Source organism: Monodelphis domestica, chromosome 4 (genome assembly GCF_027887165.1).
Source record: "Monodelphis domestica isolate mMonDom1 chromosome 4, mMonDom1.pri, whole genome shotgun sequence".
NCBI lineage: Eukaryota > Metazoa > Chordata > Mammalia > Didelphimorphia > Didelphidae > Monodelphis > Monodelphis domestica.
In genome coordinates, this window is record NC_077230.1 from 139521318 (window position 1) to 139539006 (window position 17689).

General features: G+C 32.5%; 1 protein-coding gene across 7 annotated transcripts in view; it reads right to left on the minus strand.

The window, feature by feature from the left end:
* LRP1B (LDL receptor related protein 1B) overlaps positions 1–17689 on the minus strand; it is a 2480145-nt gene that overhangs the window by 215405 nt on the left and 2247051 nt on the right. For all 7 annotated transcript variants that reach the window (XM_007494117.3, XM_056797188.1, XM_056797186.1 and 4 more), the window contains 3 exons: positions 7591–7697; positions 3006–3135; positions 75–181 (listed from right to left, as the gene is read on the minus strand). In XM_007494117.3, the coding sequence (XP_007494179.2) occupies positions 75–181; positions 3006–3135; positions 7591–7697 (344 nt within the window). The remainder of the gene's footprint in view (positions 1–74; positions 182–3005; positions 3136–7590; positions 7698–17689) is intronic.

Sequence of the window (17689 nt, forward strand, 5' to 3'; positions counted from 1 at the left end):
AATTACTATAGTTTCAATATGTAAAAGTTAAAGTCAAATGTTTTAAGGATTGCAGTTGAATGACATTTTTTTACCTCATCTGAACCGTCTGCACAATCATATTCTCCATTACACCTTAATGATGCTGAGATACATCCTCCACTGGCACACACATACTCACTTGATGAGCAGGTAGGAGAAGCTAATTAAAAATATAAATAATACCATTAGATATAATATATGAACTTTTGTAACAGGGCACAACTTTACCCATTGTTAAACATTAATTCCTCATCTGACAGAAATGCAGAAATTTACTCAAAACAATTCTAACATGTTTCAAAGTAATTTTAAAAATCATGAAACCACACTATTTCTCTTTTAATTTCATTTTAAGTGTTTAACATTAGAAACTTCAGAAATTTTTTTGTCAAATAATTGAAGTTTTATTAAAAGGTAGTGAACTGCATAATATGGATATTTTTATTAGTCTTAATAAAAATAGTGATAAGATGATAGCTTTAGAAAAAAAAACTAGACCTTAAAGATCATCCAGTCAATGAACTCATTTTGCAGATGAAGAAACTGAGACCTATAGAGATTAAGTGACTTGATCAAGGTCACATGGGGAGTAAATGATAGGAATTTGAACTCTGGTTTTCTGACTTCAAATCCAATGCTATTTCCAGTTCTCTAATGCCAGAGAACAGAATGTATTCCTATTTGGCAATAACAATACTCTGTCCTACTCCCTGGTATCCTCTCACCCCTCAAAAGAGATAAAAATGAGAAAAACGTTTTAGAATATTGTAATTTTAATGTATTATGGCACCTGCTATGACTTTATTGGTCTAGATTTACAAAGTTAACAATTATGAGACTATTTCCTTCTAAATGCTTACAATTAGGACAAGTGGCCAGTAGGTGGATAGCCATGATTTGATCATGGTTATATGATGCAAATAGTATAAAATCCATAGGCACAAATTTGTAAAAGTGGGAATATAAATCAAAATAAGGTCATACTCAATTATGTGTTTTAAAGTAAAGAAGAAATTCTTTAGTAAAATGCCAAAGTACATAGATTAAGACAAACTACTGATAAAAATATACTCATAAAGTAAGATACAAACAAATATAAATGGCTAGTTTCTAATTCTAATTATAGTAAAGTACTTAATTCTCTTTAATTACTACTTTATTTTACTCTCATTTTCATCAGAGTTCTTGAGTTCTACTAGTGTGCCAATTCAAATCCCTTTGCAAGAACATGGCTTCATGTCTCTTTGAGCTTCAGGGGGGCTTAGTTTCAAAAGCTCCTGAAGGTTTCCTCCCATTTTAGGCTTTATAGAAAAAGCCCTCTCTCCATTTATAAAATTTTCAGAAGAAAGGCCCTTATTCTCCCTGCCAAGTTCCTCGGCTCCTCTATCAACTCATAAGCAGAAAGGGAAAAAATGAATCATAATAAAGAAAATGAAATCTCTGATTTCTGTTTTCCTAATCAGAAAGGAGTAGATTTTTCTTTTTCTCCAGTTAACTTATCCATAGTTTTCTCCCTGTCTCTTCTTATTAATTGCTACATACATTTTTTTTCCTCATTAAACATCAACAGTGTATATCCTGAACCGATCCTGATTTACCTCTTCTAAAGGAACCCTTCTCTCTTTCCCCTATATGTGCCACTTTAAAATACATTTAAAGGTTTTAGCAAGTGTCCAGGAGAAGGTAATCACTAGTTATCAGATGATGCAGAAGAGGCAAAGTAGCGTAAGAATTGAGAAAAGATTATCTGGTTTTGTAATGAAGACATCACAGAGCTTTGGAGGGAGTAAGATCAGTTGAGGGTGAGGTAGGAAGGTAGATTGCAAAAACTTTAGAAGGGAATGAAAGCAGACAGAAAGTGGAGGCATCATATGGATGGATTTTTCAAGGAGTTTAATGGAAAAAGAGACGAACCTGAACAAGGTACAAGATCTAGGATACTACTGTAAGCTAGAGGGATTGGAGATCACAGTGAAAAGAGTCATTAGATGGAAATAATAAGAGAGTGGTTTGTGACCCCCATGTAGTCCAAAAGCCTAGAAAGGAGTTGGAAGATGGGAGTCCTGGCTGCCTAATGCCACACTAATCCCCTTATTTTGCACATTAGGAAAATAGGCCTCAGGTGGTCACATATCAGATATTTTCCCCACTGAAAAAAATTTATATTATACTGAATGGCTGGTATCTAAAGCTAATCAACAAGTCAAGAAATAGGTTACATATACACATGCATGTGTTTAATGATAATATATAATTAATAATAATATGGATTAATTTATTTTTTCTTTCTGTATAGCTTCAGATAAAGAAATGCTTTATTGAATTAAGTCAGTGAATGATGATAAACCTGCTGTTATACATTCATAAGTAATTTTTGTCATGAAATTTTTTTATCTATATTTTCATTACTGGAAAGCTAGGAATCTAATCATTTAAGAAATTTTAGTCTCTATCAATCTAGCTTTCTATTTTCTTCTTTAGCTTTTGGCACTTAACCGGAGATGATTCCAGCTTGACACTATTAGGTTTGTTTTACAAGCCTAATTGCAGTAACTAAAAATCTGTGTTGTATAGTGCTACTATTTTTCACAGCTTTAATACTATTCTCCTGGGGAAATTATTCCAATTGATATACAAACCTCAGGAAACCAGATACATGGAATTAGGAGAAAAATGCTTAAAACTCTAGGCAATATCATTTGTGTCTATCATCTATGTGTCTATGTATCTGTCTATCTATCTATTCTTCCTCTCTCTCTATTTCTCTCTCTCTGTATACATGTTATACAACAGACCAATTAAATAGCTATACATTATTTTAATACTATTTTTGGATAATTTTATTTCTAGATAAATGTATTTTGAGATATAGTAAATATCTATCTTAATTTACCAATATTATGTTTTCTTTGACTAGTTTCTTAATTTGAACTTCCTTTTGGTAAGTGACCATATATAAATAAGTAGAATTGCTATATTTTTACCTGGTTCACAGTTTTTCTCATCATCCCCAAATTTGCAGTCTTCATGTCCATCACATTTCCATTTTGCTGATATGCACTGACCATTAGCACACTGAAACTGATCTTTGGAGCAACCTGATTCACAATTTCTCTGTTAAAACACAAGTAATATGATAAAATTGGATCTTCTGGCAAATATTTACAAACAAGAATGCATATAATCAACCACTTTGGCATATTTCCAAAATTATTGTCATATTTTAAGCCTGCCTATATAAAGCCATGAAAATACTGTATTCCTTGCCAAGATAAGTATTTTCCTGCTGCTCTTTCATGGTCTATAAGGCTTATGATAAAATGAGGAAACAAAACAAATATGTAACTTATGACATTATTGTTATACTAGTCAAATATTTTAAATAGCATGAGAAAGGAATGCTCCTTTAGAGAAATGTTTTATTTAATCAAACAAATGACCTTCCTGAATAAGAGCAGTGAATAAGAGCAATGAATACTGGATATTCAGTTTAAAGTTGTTGAAGTGTTCAACTATGGTTTCAGTATTTTTGCTTCTCCTAAAGTCAATGCTTGTTAGGAGAAAACATTTTATTTGAAACAAAAACAAAGAAACAGAGTGCTGTAAATTTTGTACAAAAAATCAAATATAAATAACCTTTTTTAAAGCCCACATAAAGGCTGATGTAATACTTATTTTTAAAATAGTTTTTAAACATCAATGTTAATTTTGATGAGAATGGTAACAATCATCACAGTGATATAACAATAAAAATAATCCTGCATTTTTTTGTTGAGAATTGAGCTCTGATAACAATAGCTACAACAAAAATAAAACTCAATAGATTTGCTCTTTTTTGGTTGTTCCATTGTTATAAAAAACTGGGACCTACAAAATTCTTGGTGGACAAAAAGTATTAGCTCAATCTAATAAGATAAAAATGAATAGAAATAAGTGTGAAGTCTTGAATTTAGGAAACTATAACTATAAGGAGTTGATGCGATAAAACCCTAGGTGGTGATTGGAGGTTTACTGTACAAGAAAATTAATATGATTTGAGGGGCAGGTAGGTCACTCAATGGAGAGGGCTAGAGATGGGAAGTCCTTGGTAAAAGTTGGTCCTCAAATACTAGCTGTATGACACTGGGTGAGTCATTTAACCCCAATTGCCAGCCCTTACAACTCTTCTTGTTTTGGGGCCAATAGTTAGTATGGATTCTAAGAAGGTAAGGGTTTTAAAAAAAGAAACCTGGTTGAACAAATTATGAAAAGTGAACATAATTGAATACTATTATACCATAATTAATTATGAAAAAGATAGTTTCAGAGAAACTCGGAAAGATTTTTATGAATTAATGTAAAGTAAAACAAAAAGAATCAGAGAATATTGAATAATAATAATAATATTCTAAAAAATAAACAGCTTTTAAAATTCAGTTAATTAATTAAGAATATTTTCCCATGGATACATGATTCATGTTCTTTCCCTCCCCTTCTCCCACCCCCTTCTATAGCCAACGAGCAATTCCACTTTGTCTTACCATGTCTCATTGATCAAGACCTATACAAATTAAACAGTTTAAAAATACTTAAGAACTCTAATCAGTTCAATGGTCATCTATGATTTCAGAGGTCTGGTGAAGAAGTTATGGGTCACACAGAAAAAGATATCCATTTTGGAAATGGATATGTGGTAATGTCCTTTGCATGATGCTACACAGTTGTTATAAAGAAGAAAAGAAAGAAACATGCTTATAAATTAGGAAATTAAAATGATACAGAATTAATGAGATCTTTGACTACATTTATGAAGACAGAATACTCAGAAAGAGTCAAGTCAAAGTAATATTCAGTGATCCTGGTTGCACAACTCCTCAAGTTCCATGTTTGGGTTTTGCTGCCACATTTTAAAATAACATTTGGTAACTGGAGGTTGTCCAGAGAGTATTCAGAGGAAAGAGATCATGACAGTGTTAGGGAAGGAGGAAAAAGATGAAGAAAAGGAAAGAAAGATGACATAATTACTATCTACTATGTGACCGATACTGTGCTAAGTAATGCACAAATATTATTACATTTGATCCTAATGACAGCTGTAAAGGTAGATGCTATTTTTATCCTCATTTTATATTGGAGAAATTGAGGCAGATAGAATTTAAATTACTTAACAATGGTCACACAGATGGCAAGTATCTGTGCCCATGTTTGACTCACATTTTCCTCACTGCAAAGTCAGCACTCTATTTGCTATTCCAGCTAGTAACCTTTGGAGAATAAAGGACTTAGTGTTCAGGGAAATGACAATTATTGTTAAGATATTATTGTTGTTCAGTCATGTCTGACTTTTTGTGATCCCATTTGGGTTTATTTTGTAAAGATACTGGAGTTGTTTGCTTTTTCCTTCTCTAACTCATTCTACAGATGAAGAAACTGAGCTTGGTTAGGGTCACACAGCTACTAAGTGTTGAAGGTCAGATTTGAACTCAGGAAGATGAGTTTTCCTGACTCCAGGCCATGCTTTCTATCTACTGAGTGACCTAGCTGCCTAAATGACCTCTTAGTAGTCTTAAAATCTTGAGATTGTCTTCTTTCCTCCTCTTCTTTTCCTGCTTCTGTCCTCTAACCTAGTCTTCCTTCTTTTATTCTATCCTATTCTTTCCTACACCACTCTATCCTACTCTACCATATACTAGTCTATATTTTGCTCATAAAATAGGAATCCTATTTTGGAATCTCTAAGGAATTATAATAGATTCCAATTGTATGTAGCTATAACAAAATTGTGAAAGCTAAGGAGCATCAAAATAATGTCCATTGGCCTCAGCTGTTCAGAGCAATGCTATGTACAGCAATTGGGGGTTCTATGTAACAGAGAATCTATTATGTCAATAACTATACAAAAGGTTATTCAAGCTACTTTTTACATGATCAAATAATTTTTCCATATTGTATTGTACTTTGTTGATGATGATTTTTTACAATGTTTACATGAGATTTATTAGATGATTTCTCTTTCAATTTCTATAACTTCCTTTAGGGCAAAATTAGTTTTCTTTTGTCAGAATCATCTATATGATTACTACAACTCTTGGATTTCTTTTTTAGATTCAACTTATGTTTTGGGGGAAAAATAGAGGCTCCCTGTATCTTGTATTAAATATTTTTCAACATATAAGCATTTTAAAAAGCATTTCAGAGTGGGCACAAATAATCTGATAGTTGGTAAAATGAGTTATTCTGATTCTCCAGGGGGTAGAATCATGAAATTCAAAGCACGTATGGAGATAGATATAGCTGTAGGGGAGCTATTGACACCAACTGAAGGAATGATATTAATGATTTTCAGGTGCAGATAGTAGTGATAATATATTTAAAAGAAAAAGACAATACATTTTAGATGATTTCTATGCCTTTTAGCACTCAGCTCATTTAATGTGTAAATGGAAATTATGGAACTACGGCAACGATTATGTTCATAGATCTTCTAGCTAGCAGATGATATTAATGCTATATAGGCTATAGAGAGACATACATACATACAGACAGACAAGCAGACAGAGACAGAGACAGAGAGACAGAAAGAGACCCAGAGACGGAGAGACAAAGACACAGAGAGAGAAATTTGATTATCATTAAATTATATGCATCTATTTATATTAGTAGACTCTATTAAGTTTCAAAATGTAGGAATATGCCTTCCTTTCCATCTGTCGCTAAAATAAAATTAAAAAATAAAACTATTTGGGACTGGAATCTTGGCTATGTACTTACCACTTGTGACACACATGTACATACATACATGCATACTGTATATATGTTATATATATATTCTTTAAGTTCCCTTTTAGACTCAATGTGAAACCCTAAGTTCTCCTATAAAAAAGTTTTCTTGCCCTTAAAAACATTCTCATTTTACTATACCTTAACGGGTTAAATGAATATAAATTATTATCATTACCATTTAGAAATAGAGTAAATACTTTGACAAAACTTTTTGAGTTGCAGAATGTGTATACCAATTTTCTTCATCTTCCTCTACCCTAGTGTCTTCATCGTCTTCATCTTCACTAAATTAACAAAATAATTGCTTCATCTTTCACTCAGGCAATGTGAATATGGCCATATAATAACTGAATCGCTCCCTGCATCTAAGGAAAATAACTTGTTTATATTGACGGCAATAGGCTTATATCTTTTGAAGAAGAAATATTTCAGAGAAGTCACTATTTATAATGCATAAAAATATTAGTTGTGTCTGTAAGTATTGCAGCAAATTTATGAACAAATTCCAGATGGCAAGGACATCAGCTATGGGGAATAGAGTTTCTAAACATCTATTCCTAACCCAGCCATCCACCACTTGAGGTAAAATAGACTATAAAATTAACTGTCAATAGTAGCATGAGAGCTATTCCCTATGCTGGCTGTGTGCGACTTTGTGGAGGGCTGTAACACTTATGTGAATGTGTTAGGAGTAAAGGGTATTTTCAGATCTGTCCGAGTCACAGTCATTGGACTGAATAATAATAATTACAAATGTGGTTCTAGAGAATTGTTTTCAGTTCAGTTTCATTTTGCAAAGTTGCCTACCTCATCTGAGCCATCTGCACAGTCGTAATCTCCATCACACCAAAACCTTGAAGAAACACAGTCCCCATTTGCGCAGAGAAAGTCTTTCAAAGTACAGGTTTGTGGCTCTGGTGGAGAGAGAAATGAAAATAAAAAACCCTGAAAAGTTAGTCTATTATGTGTCACTATATTCTGAAATGTATATGGCATAAATCATGAGATCAGATTAAGAAGAAAAGCAAATTGGAAGTTAGCCAAGCAAAGCAAATAAATTGTGTAGGAAAAATGCCCCACTGTGTAGCTACAGTATATATTATAATGAGTTCTCAGGTTCATTTTAAAAGGCATGAATAGAAAGACACATTAAAGTAACAACTGGCAAACAGCAAAAAGGCAAATACCTTCCTGCTTAATAAAAAGACAGCCAAAATTCAAGAAGTTATGAAAATCTACATATAATTGTGGAATAATAATGACTATCCTAGTAGTGAGGTTATGCCAATATACGTATTTATTTTATGCAGACATTTTGAGATTCACAAATCTCATAGACAGTATACACAGAATTACAAGAGGAAATTCTATTTCTTGTCTCTTTATTAGCCATTCATTCCCTCCTTTTTGACCATGTCTTTCTTTACCTAATAGAAAATATGTGCCCCTAACAATTTTCCAAAGTTTAGCACAGTGCCTGACATATATTACGTGAGTAATAAATATTTATTGGCTCACCAAGTATGAAACTGTCATCAAACATTTTTTTTAACCCCTGACCTTCCATCTTAGAATCAACATGCTGTATTGGTCCAAGGTAGAAGGGCAGTAAGCTCTAGACAATGGGGGCTAAGTGATTTTTCAAAAGTCAAACAGCCAGGAAGTGTCTGAGGTCACATTTGAACCAAGGACCTCCCACCTTCAGGCCTGGCTCTCAATTCATTAAGCCACCTAACTGTCCCTTGTCATATACATGGATAATTACATTTACTCCATTTCTTGTACATAATTCTTAATATACAACCTATTTGGATCTCTACCATTTATCTTTCCATTCCCTTTTGTTTGACCATAAATTTTGTTCCTTATCAAAAATTATCAAAACATCTGTATTAAAAGAGAGATTTTTGTTTCAGAGAAATTTTATATTTTTAAAAGTAAAGCAGTATCTTCCAAATGAAATTGAGACATCTTTTCTCCTCCTAATCACTTCTGGCTCCAGTTCATTGTTCATCTCCAATATCTGTCCAATATAAATGTAGTGCTAGATCAATTTCATGAATAGTTCATGTAATTGCATATTATCACCTGAAAAACAGGTGTGCTTCAACCACTATTTTTTCTGGAAGGGAGGTAAATATGAAATCTTTTGGGTGATTTTCTTTTTAATTAATTCCAAGATATTTAATTTTCCCAATTAAATGTAACACTAATTTTCAACATACATCTTCCAAAATTTATAAGATCCAAACTATCTCCTTCCCTCCTTTCCCTTTCCTCACTCAGAGGGAGTGAGCAATTTGATCTGAGCTATCCATGTATTAATCCATGTATGATAACGTAAAACAGACTTCCATATTGGTCATTGCTTTAAGAACACTCTCATACAAAAACAAACCTTTTGGGTGATTTTTAAATCTCATTTTGAAGGATCTGAAATATTCTGTGCTTGATACAATTAGTCCAAATACTGGTTGTCACAGACCCAGGTGCTGACATTGTACCCATAGGAAACTCCTTTTCTAATTCAAATCTATATGGGAGTAAAAGTCTCCTTTATCCTCACTTTTGCACTCTTCTGGATGTGTCTAAGAGTCATATTACTTCCTTTGTTTTCTGAAAGCATGTATTCCCTAAACAAAGTGAAGATTCATCAAATCATGACTTGTAATTTACTAAATTATCTTACTTTTCCCTCTATAGCTACTTCAGTTTCATTGTTTTCTCACCCTTCATTCTTCCGCTGATATATCAGCTTTTACCAGAATAAAAAAAAATTGTGGAAAGATGCTAAAAAACTAAAATCATGGAAAATAAATTAGTTTTTTCTTAAAGAAATGAAATCAAACTAACCCTTTACATGAATCAGAACTGTAATTTAGTGTGTTTGGGAGGTTTTGTAGAAGAAGATTAGTTTGTCCCCTTAATGTCTCAATTTCCCAGTCATATTAATTGAAAGCAAAATTGTGTATCATATATTAAACAATTATGGCTTTGCTGACATTGACACAATTATCTTTATGAATGCATCAAAGGGCATTTTGGGCTCATGATTATGAAAAGGTATACATTGTGTTTTGGATCTATTTTCCTCTTTAGAAATATAGCACATGATGATTTTTGAAACAAAATAAACAAATTTTTTTAAGCCACTCATTTCTTTTGCTCCTTAGTGTCATAATAGAGAGGCAAATGAATAAAAAAGAAGAAGAAGAAACGAGTTAAGCAGAGTGGGAAAAATTTTCCCATGCAAGATCTCATCATGTCTCTATGTGTTTTGAAAAATGTTAGCAAACTCACTTGTGATTACTGGGAATGAATTATTTATCAACAAACACAAACTGTCTTGAATAAAGTAGATGCTATAGATTTAACCTCAATTCTGTATAATGCAGAGAGACAGTACATAATAGTAGAAAGAATACGGGTTTGGAGTCAGATAATGTAGGTTTGGGTCATAACTGATATTTTCTAGTTATATGACTCCACTCAGTGCATTCAATTTTCTAAACCCTAGTTTTCCTATTGATGAATTAAGGATGACAGTTGTTGTATAGTCATTTCTGTCATGTCCAACTTCATTTGAAGTTTTCTTTGCGTAGTTTGCCATTTCCTTCTCTAATTTATTTTACATTTGAGGAAATTGAGGCAAATAGGGTTAAGCTACTTGCCCATGGTCACAAATCTTGTATCTGAGGTCAAATTTGAATTCAGGAAGATGAATCCTCCTAACATCAGATCCTGCACTGTATTCATTGTGACACCTAGCTGCCACGGCAATAATAGTAACTTAAAAAATTATTTCATAAAGTACTTTATAAGCCAAAAAACACTATATAAATATGGGCAGTTATTTAAAATATCCTATTTCATTCATTTAAGGAAAATGCATACTTATTTATTTTAATTTAATTTAGTCAATTTAGAACATTATTCTTTGGTTACAAAAATCATAATCTTTTCCTTCCTTCTCTCCCTTCACCCTTCTCATAGCCAACTCACAATTTCATTGGGTATTACATGTGTCCTTGATCAGAACCTATTTTTATATTGTTGATGTTTGCACTAGGATTTTCATTTAGAGTCTATTATATCCCCGGTCACATCCCCATCGACCCATGCAATCAAACAGTTGTTTTTCTTCTACATTTCTACTCCCACAGTTTTTCTTCTGCATGTAGATAGTGTCCTTTTTTGTAGATTCCTCCAGGTTGTTCAGGGTGATTGCATTGCCACTAATGGAGAAGTCCATTACATTCGATTGTACCACAGTGTGTCAGTCTTTGTGTACAATATTCTCCTGGTTCTGCTCCTCTCACTCTGCATCAGTTCCTGGAGGTTGTTCCAGTCTCCATGGAATTCCTCCACTTTATTATTCCTCTGAGCATAATATGTTCAGCCATTCCCCAATTGAAGGGCATCCCTTCATTTTCCAATTTTTTGCCACCACAAAGAGCGCAGCTATGAATATTCTTGTTATTATTATTATTGTTATTATTATTATCTCTTTGGGGTATAAACCCAGCAGTGCTATGGCTGGATCAAAGGGCAGACAGTCTTTTATCGTCCTTTGGGCATAGTTCCAAACTGCCCTCCAGAATGGTTGCATCAATTCACAACTCCACCAGCAATGCATTAATGTCCCTACTTTGCAGCATCCCCTCCAGCATTCATTACTTTCCATAGCTGTCATGTTAGTCAATCTGCTAGGTGTGAGGTGATACCTCAGAGTTGTTTTGATTTCCATATCTCCGATTATAGGAGATTTAGAACACTTTTTCATGTGTTTATTGGAAAATGCATATTTCACAGTTGAAGGACACACAAGATTTTGATATTTCTTTTTATCTAATTGCTCTTCAATCTGATCTTTTTAAGTTCCAGGATGAGGCCAATTTTTAGACCTTTGTATAGTAATTATAATGAAGGTTCTTTTACGTAAGTGGATGCTACATATCTTGAAGTCCACTACCATAAAAGAATTTTCAAAGCCTCACAGCATGTGAGGCAAGCATTTACCCCCCCCCAAATCCAAAGTGTTATATTATTGTTTGTCCCAAAGTGCTATCATTTCCATGTGACCCTCTCAAAAAACATACTTTCTAATTTCATGGGACTGAAGTGGTATTAAAGGTAAGCCAAAGAGGGACTTTGCTTAGAGGAGGAAAAATTAGTCAGGGTATCTGTGATCCTGATTTGAGGGCCTTTGAGAACCTGTCTTTTCATCACTAATTTTATGCGAAATTCAAATTAGGAGGGAATGTTTTGGAATTGGATTGGATTTCATTTAAAAACAGATGTCTAATAGACATATTTGGACTTACTGGTCACATCTCCAAAACCTGATAGCATGTGTTTTTAGAATTATTCAAATAAGAAAGAAGAATAGGGAGGGAGATCAAATAACTGAGGTTTGCCTACATGTAACAAGTTAAATAATGGAAAATTTAGAAAATCAAATGTTTAAGAAGAACCAAGAGGACATTATATACAGCAATAGCAATATTGTTTGAAGAATAACTGTGAATGTCCACCTCCAGAGAAAGAACTGATAAATAGCTATATGTATCATATGGTTATATCATTCTATCTATTTATCTATTTATCCATCCATCATCCATCCATCCATCCATCTATCTTTTTGTCTGTCTGTCTAACTATCCATCATCTATCTTTTTCAAATGGAACCTTCTTTAGCTCAGAGTGGGTTGGGAAGATGGGAGACAGTTCAGGACTTTAAATATAAGCAAAATCTTTTTTTCTAAATAAGCCAAATGGTTGTTTTTCTCTACAGGAAGTTTATATTAGTTCAATTACTGAATGAACGAATTTGTTTTGACATTGAGGTAACACTACAAACCTAGAGACAGAATGAAAAGGGCATGTATGTAATTATAAGCAACAACATATTTTTGAAAATGGAAATATCAATGAAAATCATAGAAAGAGAGTGAGAAAGAGATTCGAGATTTTTTGGTCCAATCACCAACATTTTACTGATTTTTTTACATTTTACAGCAAATCACTGATGTTATTTTGCAAATCAATGAATATAAATTTGAGTATCTCTTTTTTATTCCATTGCATTTCAATATAAATTGAGATCTGGTATTGTTTAGAGAGCTGGCTACAAAGTCAGTAAGGATTGTTTTAAGTCCAATCTGAAACACATATTGATTGTCTGAATCTGGGCAAGCTACAACTTCTCCGGACCCTAGAAAGCTCTTTTTGACCATAAGATTCAGAGATAGTAGAGATCTGCCCTGGTAGTTGTTTTTGTTTTTGTTTTTTTTGTTTTGTTTTTTTTCTATGAGAAGTTCCCTATACCTGTGAAGTGCTAGTTCTTATCCTGGTTGTTAATTACTCTCAATTTACTCTTATGGTGGCACATTACATCTCAAATATATTTAAGTAAGAATCTAGTATAAGTTTCAATAGAAAGTGTAGCTTTATACTATTTTAGAATTGAGATAAAAAATAGTAAAACAACATTTTTACCTAAACATTTGAGCACATAAGTGCTGCTTAGAATTTGCAGAAATAAATATAATAAAGTTAATACAGGACAAATTAATAATCAGAAAACAAAATTATATGAAATCTTATTAGGAAATAAATAGAAATAATATTTTTTGTATTCACAAAAAGGAACAAATGTGAAATCTTAAAATTTTTTTTTCAAATTACATGTAAAACTATTTAGCATTTATTGTTGCTTCTTAAATATAAGACTATGGCAAAACTTTATTTTCTGTTTAGTAAGAAAAATAATATCTGATTATTAGCCAAATGTCAGGAAATACTATATTGGGAAAACTTTTGCATTACATACCTATTTTGCTGATCGTATTATAAACTGTTGTTGAAGGGTTCAAAAAGGATATGCATGGGGGCATAAATATCTGAGGCAAAATTTTAGAATACACTTAGTATAACTGGCATTCCAAAGAAATAATATTCTGATAAAGCTGCAGCATGAAGCTACTAGAAATTCAAATAAGGAAGGAACAGCTTGTCTCCATATATACCATTAAAATATTTTAATCAAGTAATTTTTTACTTGTACTTTTATTATATTACTAGTAGTTTATTCCTCAGTAGTGCAAAAGAGTTAAGGCATTCTGCTTGGCAAATAACGGGGAGGATAAATGCGTTTTATGTGTTCCTTCTGATATATAAAAATTTTTCAGAAGGTGAAATTTCCCTCATATTCTAGGTCTTTAATGCCAATTCTGGAACCATAAGACTAATAAAGTTTTATAGTTTTCAAGTACAGAAGTTGTTCTTAAAATATACAGTGGTCCTATGATCAGCAGTTGATATTAAAATTATGAAGATTAATTACTAATTAAATATGAAAAGTGAAAAATATTATATTTTAAAACACTACTAATAGTTAATCATTTCATTTCTTTTTCAACTCATCTCATAATTGTGCCTATATGTGCTTCCACATGATTTCAAAAAACTATCTATAAATCTGGGAGAGAAAGAAATATTTCTATAGGTAAATTAGAGAGGTTTGATTACTTTATATTGTTGGATTCCTCATTGGAATATTCTTTGGCATTTAAAATTTGAAGAATGATGCATGAATAGATTACTCTGAGGCATCTACTATTAATTACACTAATGTATCCCTTTGACCTTTGCCAGTTATTTCCTTTTCACTCTTTATGCTATATGATTATTTCTATAAATCATTTCAATAAGTTCCCCTTAGAGGATTTACCCAGCACATTGGATGTCCTCCTCCAGGTACCTAGCTTATTCATCTTGTTATCTAACCTTTGTTTTCACTTCTTTTTCTAGACATTTCAGCCCTTTAAAATGTCTGCCAGGTCACTACTCTTACTTGACTTATATGATGCTTCTGCCCACTGTGTCTGTCCATTGTTTTTTGGGTTTCTCCTAATTTTGATTCTTCTGAGACGGTGATGTCCTGTGATTTGCAGGCAGATTGTGTCGCCAAGTGAACACTAGTTTTATGGAGGTGAGCTTTTTCAACAGTTAATGGTTTGGGATCATGCAGTTTCCCAAAGGCCATTCTGTCTGATTTCCTACTATTCAATCATGAACTCAACCCAATTCACATTTGCTGAAATTTTCTCTTCATTGTATATATATCCATGTATAAATATATAGACATATATGTTATATGCTGTAAAAATAGACTCGAACTCTGGACTTCAATCCCCACAAGCCTTTGCTCCACTTCTCCAAAATGCTTTGTAATCTCACAGAATTCTGAGGTGGGCCGAGATCGAGAAGGGATTTAACCTGATTGCAAAGGCTTTTGGGTCTCTTTTTTTGGACTTCCGTTTTGGAGCAGACACATCTCTTCCGTGATGTGAGGTTGTCTTGTCTAGGCCTCTGGCCTAGGCACGTGTTTTTTTCTTATTCTGTATTTTCTTTAATCTTTAACCTTTAATAAACCTCTAAAAATATAATACTCCTTGCAGAGAGAAACTAATTTCTACCTGCCTCCGTCTCCCCTAAATTTTAATCCTTATAATGCATGACATATATTTAGCATTTATGATGTCTGCTCTTTCTATCTAATTCTGTACCCAGTTCATACACACACACACACACACACACACACACACACACACACACACACATAGGCTTGCCTACAGATTACACACCATAGAATATATAGGGGAGGTGAGCTGGTGCAGTACATAGACCACCAGCCCTGGAGTCAGGAAGATGAGTTCAAATCTAGCATTAGACACTTACTAGTTGTGTGTTCCTGGGCAAGTCACTTAATATGTTTGTCTTGATTTCATTGTCTATAAAGTGGATAAAAAAAAAAAGGCTCCTACCTTCCAATATTGTTATGAGAATAAGCTAAGATTAAATTTGTGAAGTGTTTGGTCCAGTGCCTGGCACATGGTATGTACTATGTAAATGTTAGATATTATTGTTAATAATATATGTATATTATATAATGGGCAGCCAGTGGCTTAGTTGATAGAGTGCCAGGTCTGATATTGGGAAGACTTCTCTTCCTGGGTTCAACACTGGCCTCAGACACTTTTACTACTTATGTGATCCTGGGCAAGTCAGCTAACCCTCCTTGCCTCAGTTTTTTCATCTGTCAAATTTTCTGTGGAAAGAAATGGAAAACCACTCCAATATCTTTGCCAAGAAAACCTCAAATGGGATCATGAAGAATTAGAAACAACTGAAATGACTGAACAACAACAAAAGTTATGTAATATATAAATATACATAGAGATGAAAAATGTAAAACTTTCAATATTTGTTCATCAAATATTAAGTACATTTTATAAGCACACATGAATAAAATACAATTAATAGATGATAAATTCACAATATGAAAATAAAGTTCTTTGATACTGGTTTGGAGAAAGAATCAATAGAGAGGAGAAGAGAGGAGAAAGATTAGACTGAATACATATGTAGACAAATTTGAAGGACTTTTTTGTTGGTACTGGTTTGAATAATTATCTTTTCATATACAAATACATTTGAACACCACTGAGATGATATTATTATTTGATTTAGTCTATGCATAAGATATATTATAAGACACTAGAAAATATAATGGGTTTTCATGTTCTCTTGTTTTATGGCTCACTTAATATGACAATATTCAGAAAATTACTCAATAGTGATATTCAAGATGCACCTGACACAGAGTCTTGTCATTTTAATGAATGCATAGAAGCCATCTTGTTTCAAGAGATCCTTACAGTTTGCTTTAAAAAAATCTACTGCAGTGCTTTATTTAAATCAGTAAGTAATGGAGAGAAATGGATTTTATGACTTCTTCATCTCTTTGTGACAATAGATGTTTATGTATAAAATCACCCCCAAAGTCCTATCTCTTTCCTTTTTTACATTTTCATCAAAGATGCCTTAGATGTACTTCTGACTGTTTTATAATTATTTTCTTGAGTTTTAAAAGGAGATAACCCAATATAGTATTTCCTGACATTTGGCTAATAATCAGATATTATTTTTCTTACTAAACAGAAAATAAAGTTTTGCCATAGTCTTATATTTACAATATTAGGAAAAGTATTAATATGACCAATATAGAAATATGTTTTGCATGACTATACATGTATAACCTATATGAAATTACTTACCATCTTAATGAGGGGCAAAATGAGGAATAGAAGGAAGAAGAGAATCTGGAGCTCAAAATTTAAAAAACAACAACAAATGCTAAATAGTTTTACATGTAATTTGAAAAAAAAATTTTAAAGGATTTCACATTTGTTCCTTTTTATGAATACAAAGAATATTATTTCTATTTATTTCCTAATAAGATTTCATATAATTTTGTTTTCTGATTATTAATTTGTCCTGTTTTAACTTTATTATATTTATTTCTGCAAATTCTAAGCAGCACTTATGTGCTCAAATGTTTAGGTAAAAATGTTGTTTTACTATTTTTTATCTCAATTCTAAAATAGTATAAAGCTACACTTTCTATTGAAACTTATGCTAGATTCTTACTTAAGTATATTTGAGATGTAATGTGCCACCATAAGAGTAAATTGAGAGTAATTAACAACCAGGATAAGAACTAGCACTTCACAGGTATAGGGAACTTCTCATAGAAAAAAACAAAACAAAAAAAACAAAAACAAAAACAACTACCAGGGCAGATCTCTACTATCTCTGGATCTTATGGTCAAAAAGAGCTTTCTAGGGTCCAGAGAAGTTGTAGCTTGCCCAGATTCAGACAATCAATATGTGTTTCAGATTGGACTTAAAACAATCCTTACTGACTTTGTAGCCAGCTCTCTAAACAATACCAGATCTCAATTTATATTGAAATGCAATGGAATAAAAAAGAGATACTCAAATTTTTATTCATTGATTTGAAAAATAACATCAATGATTCATCTAATAATATTTAATTCCA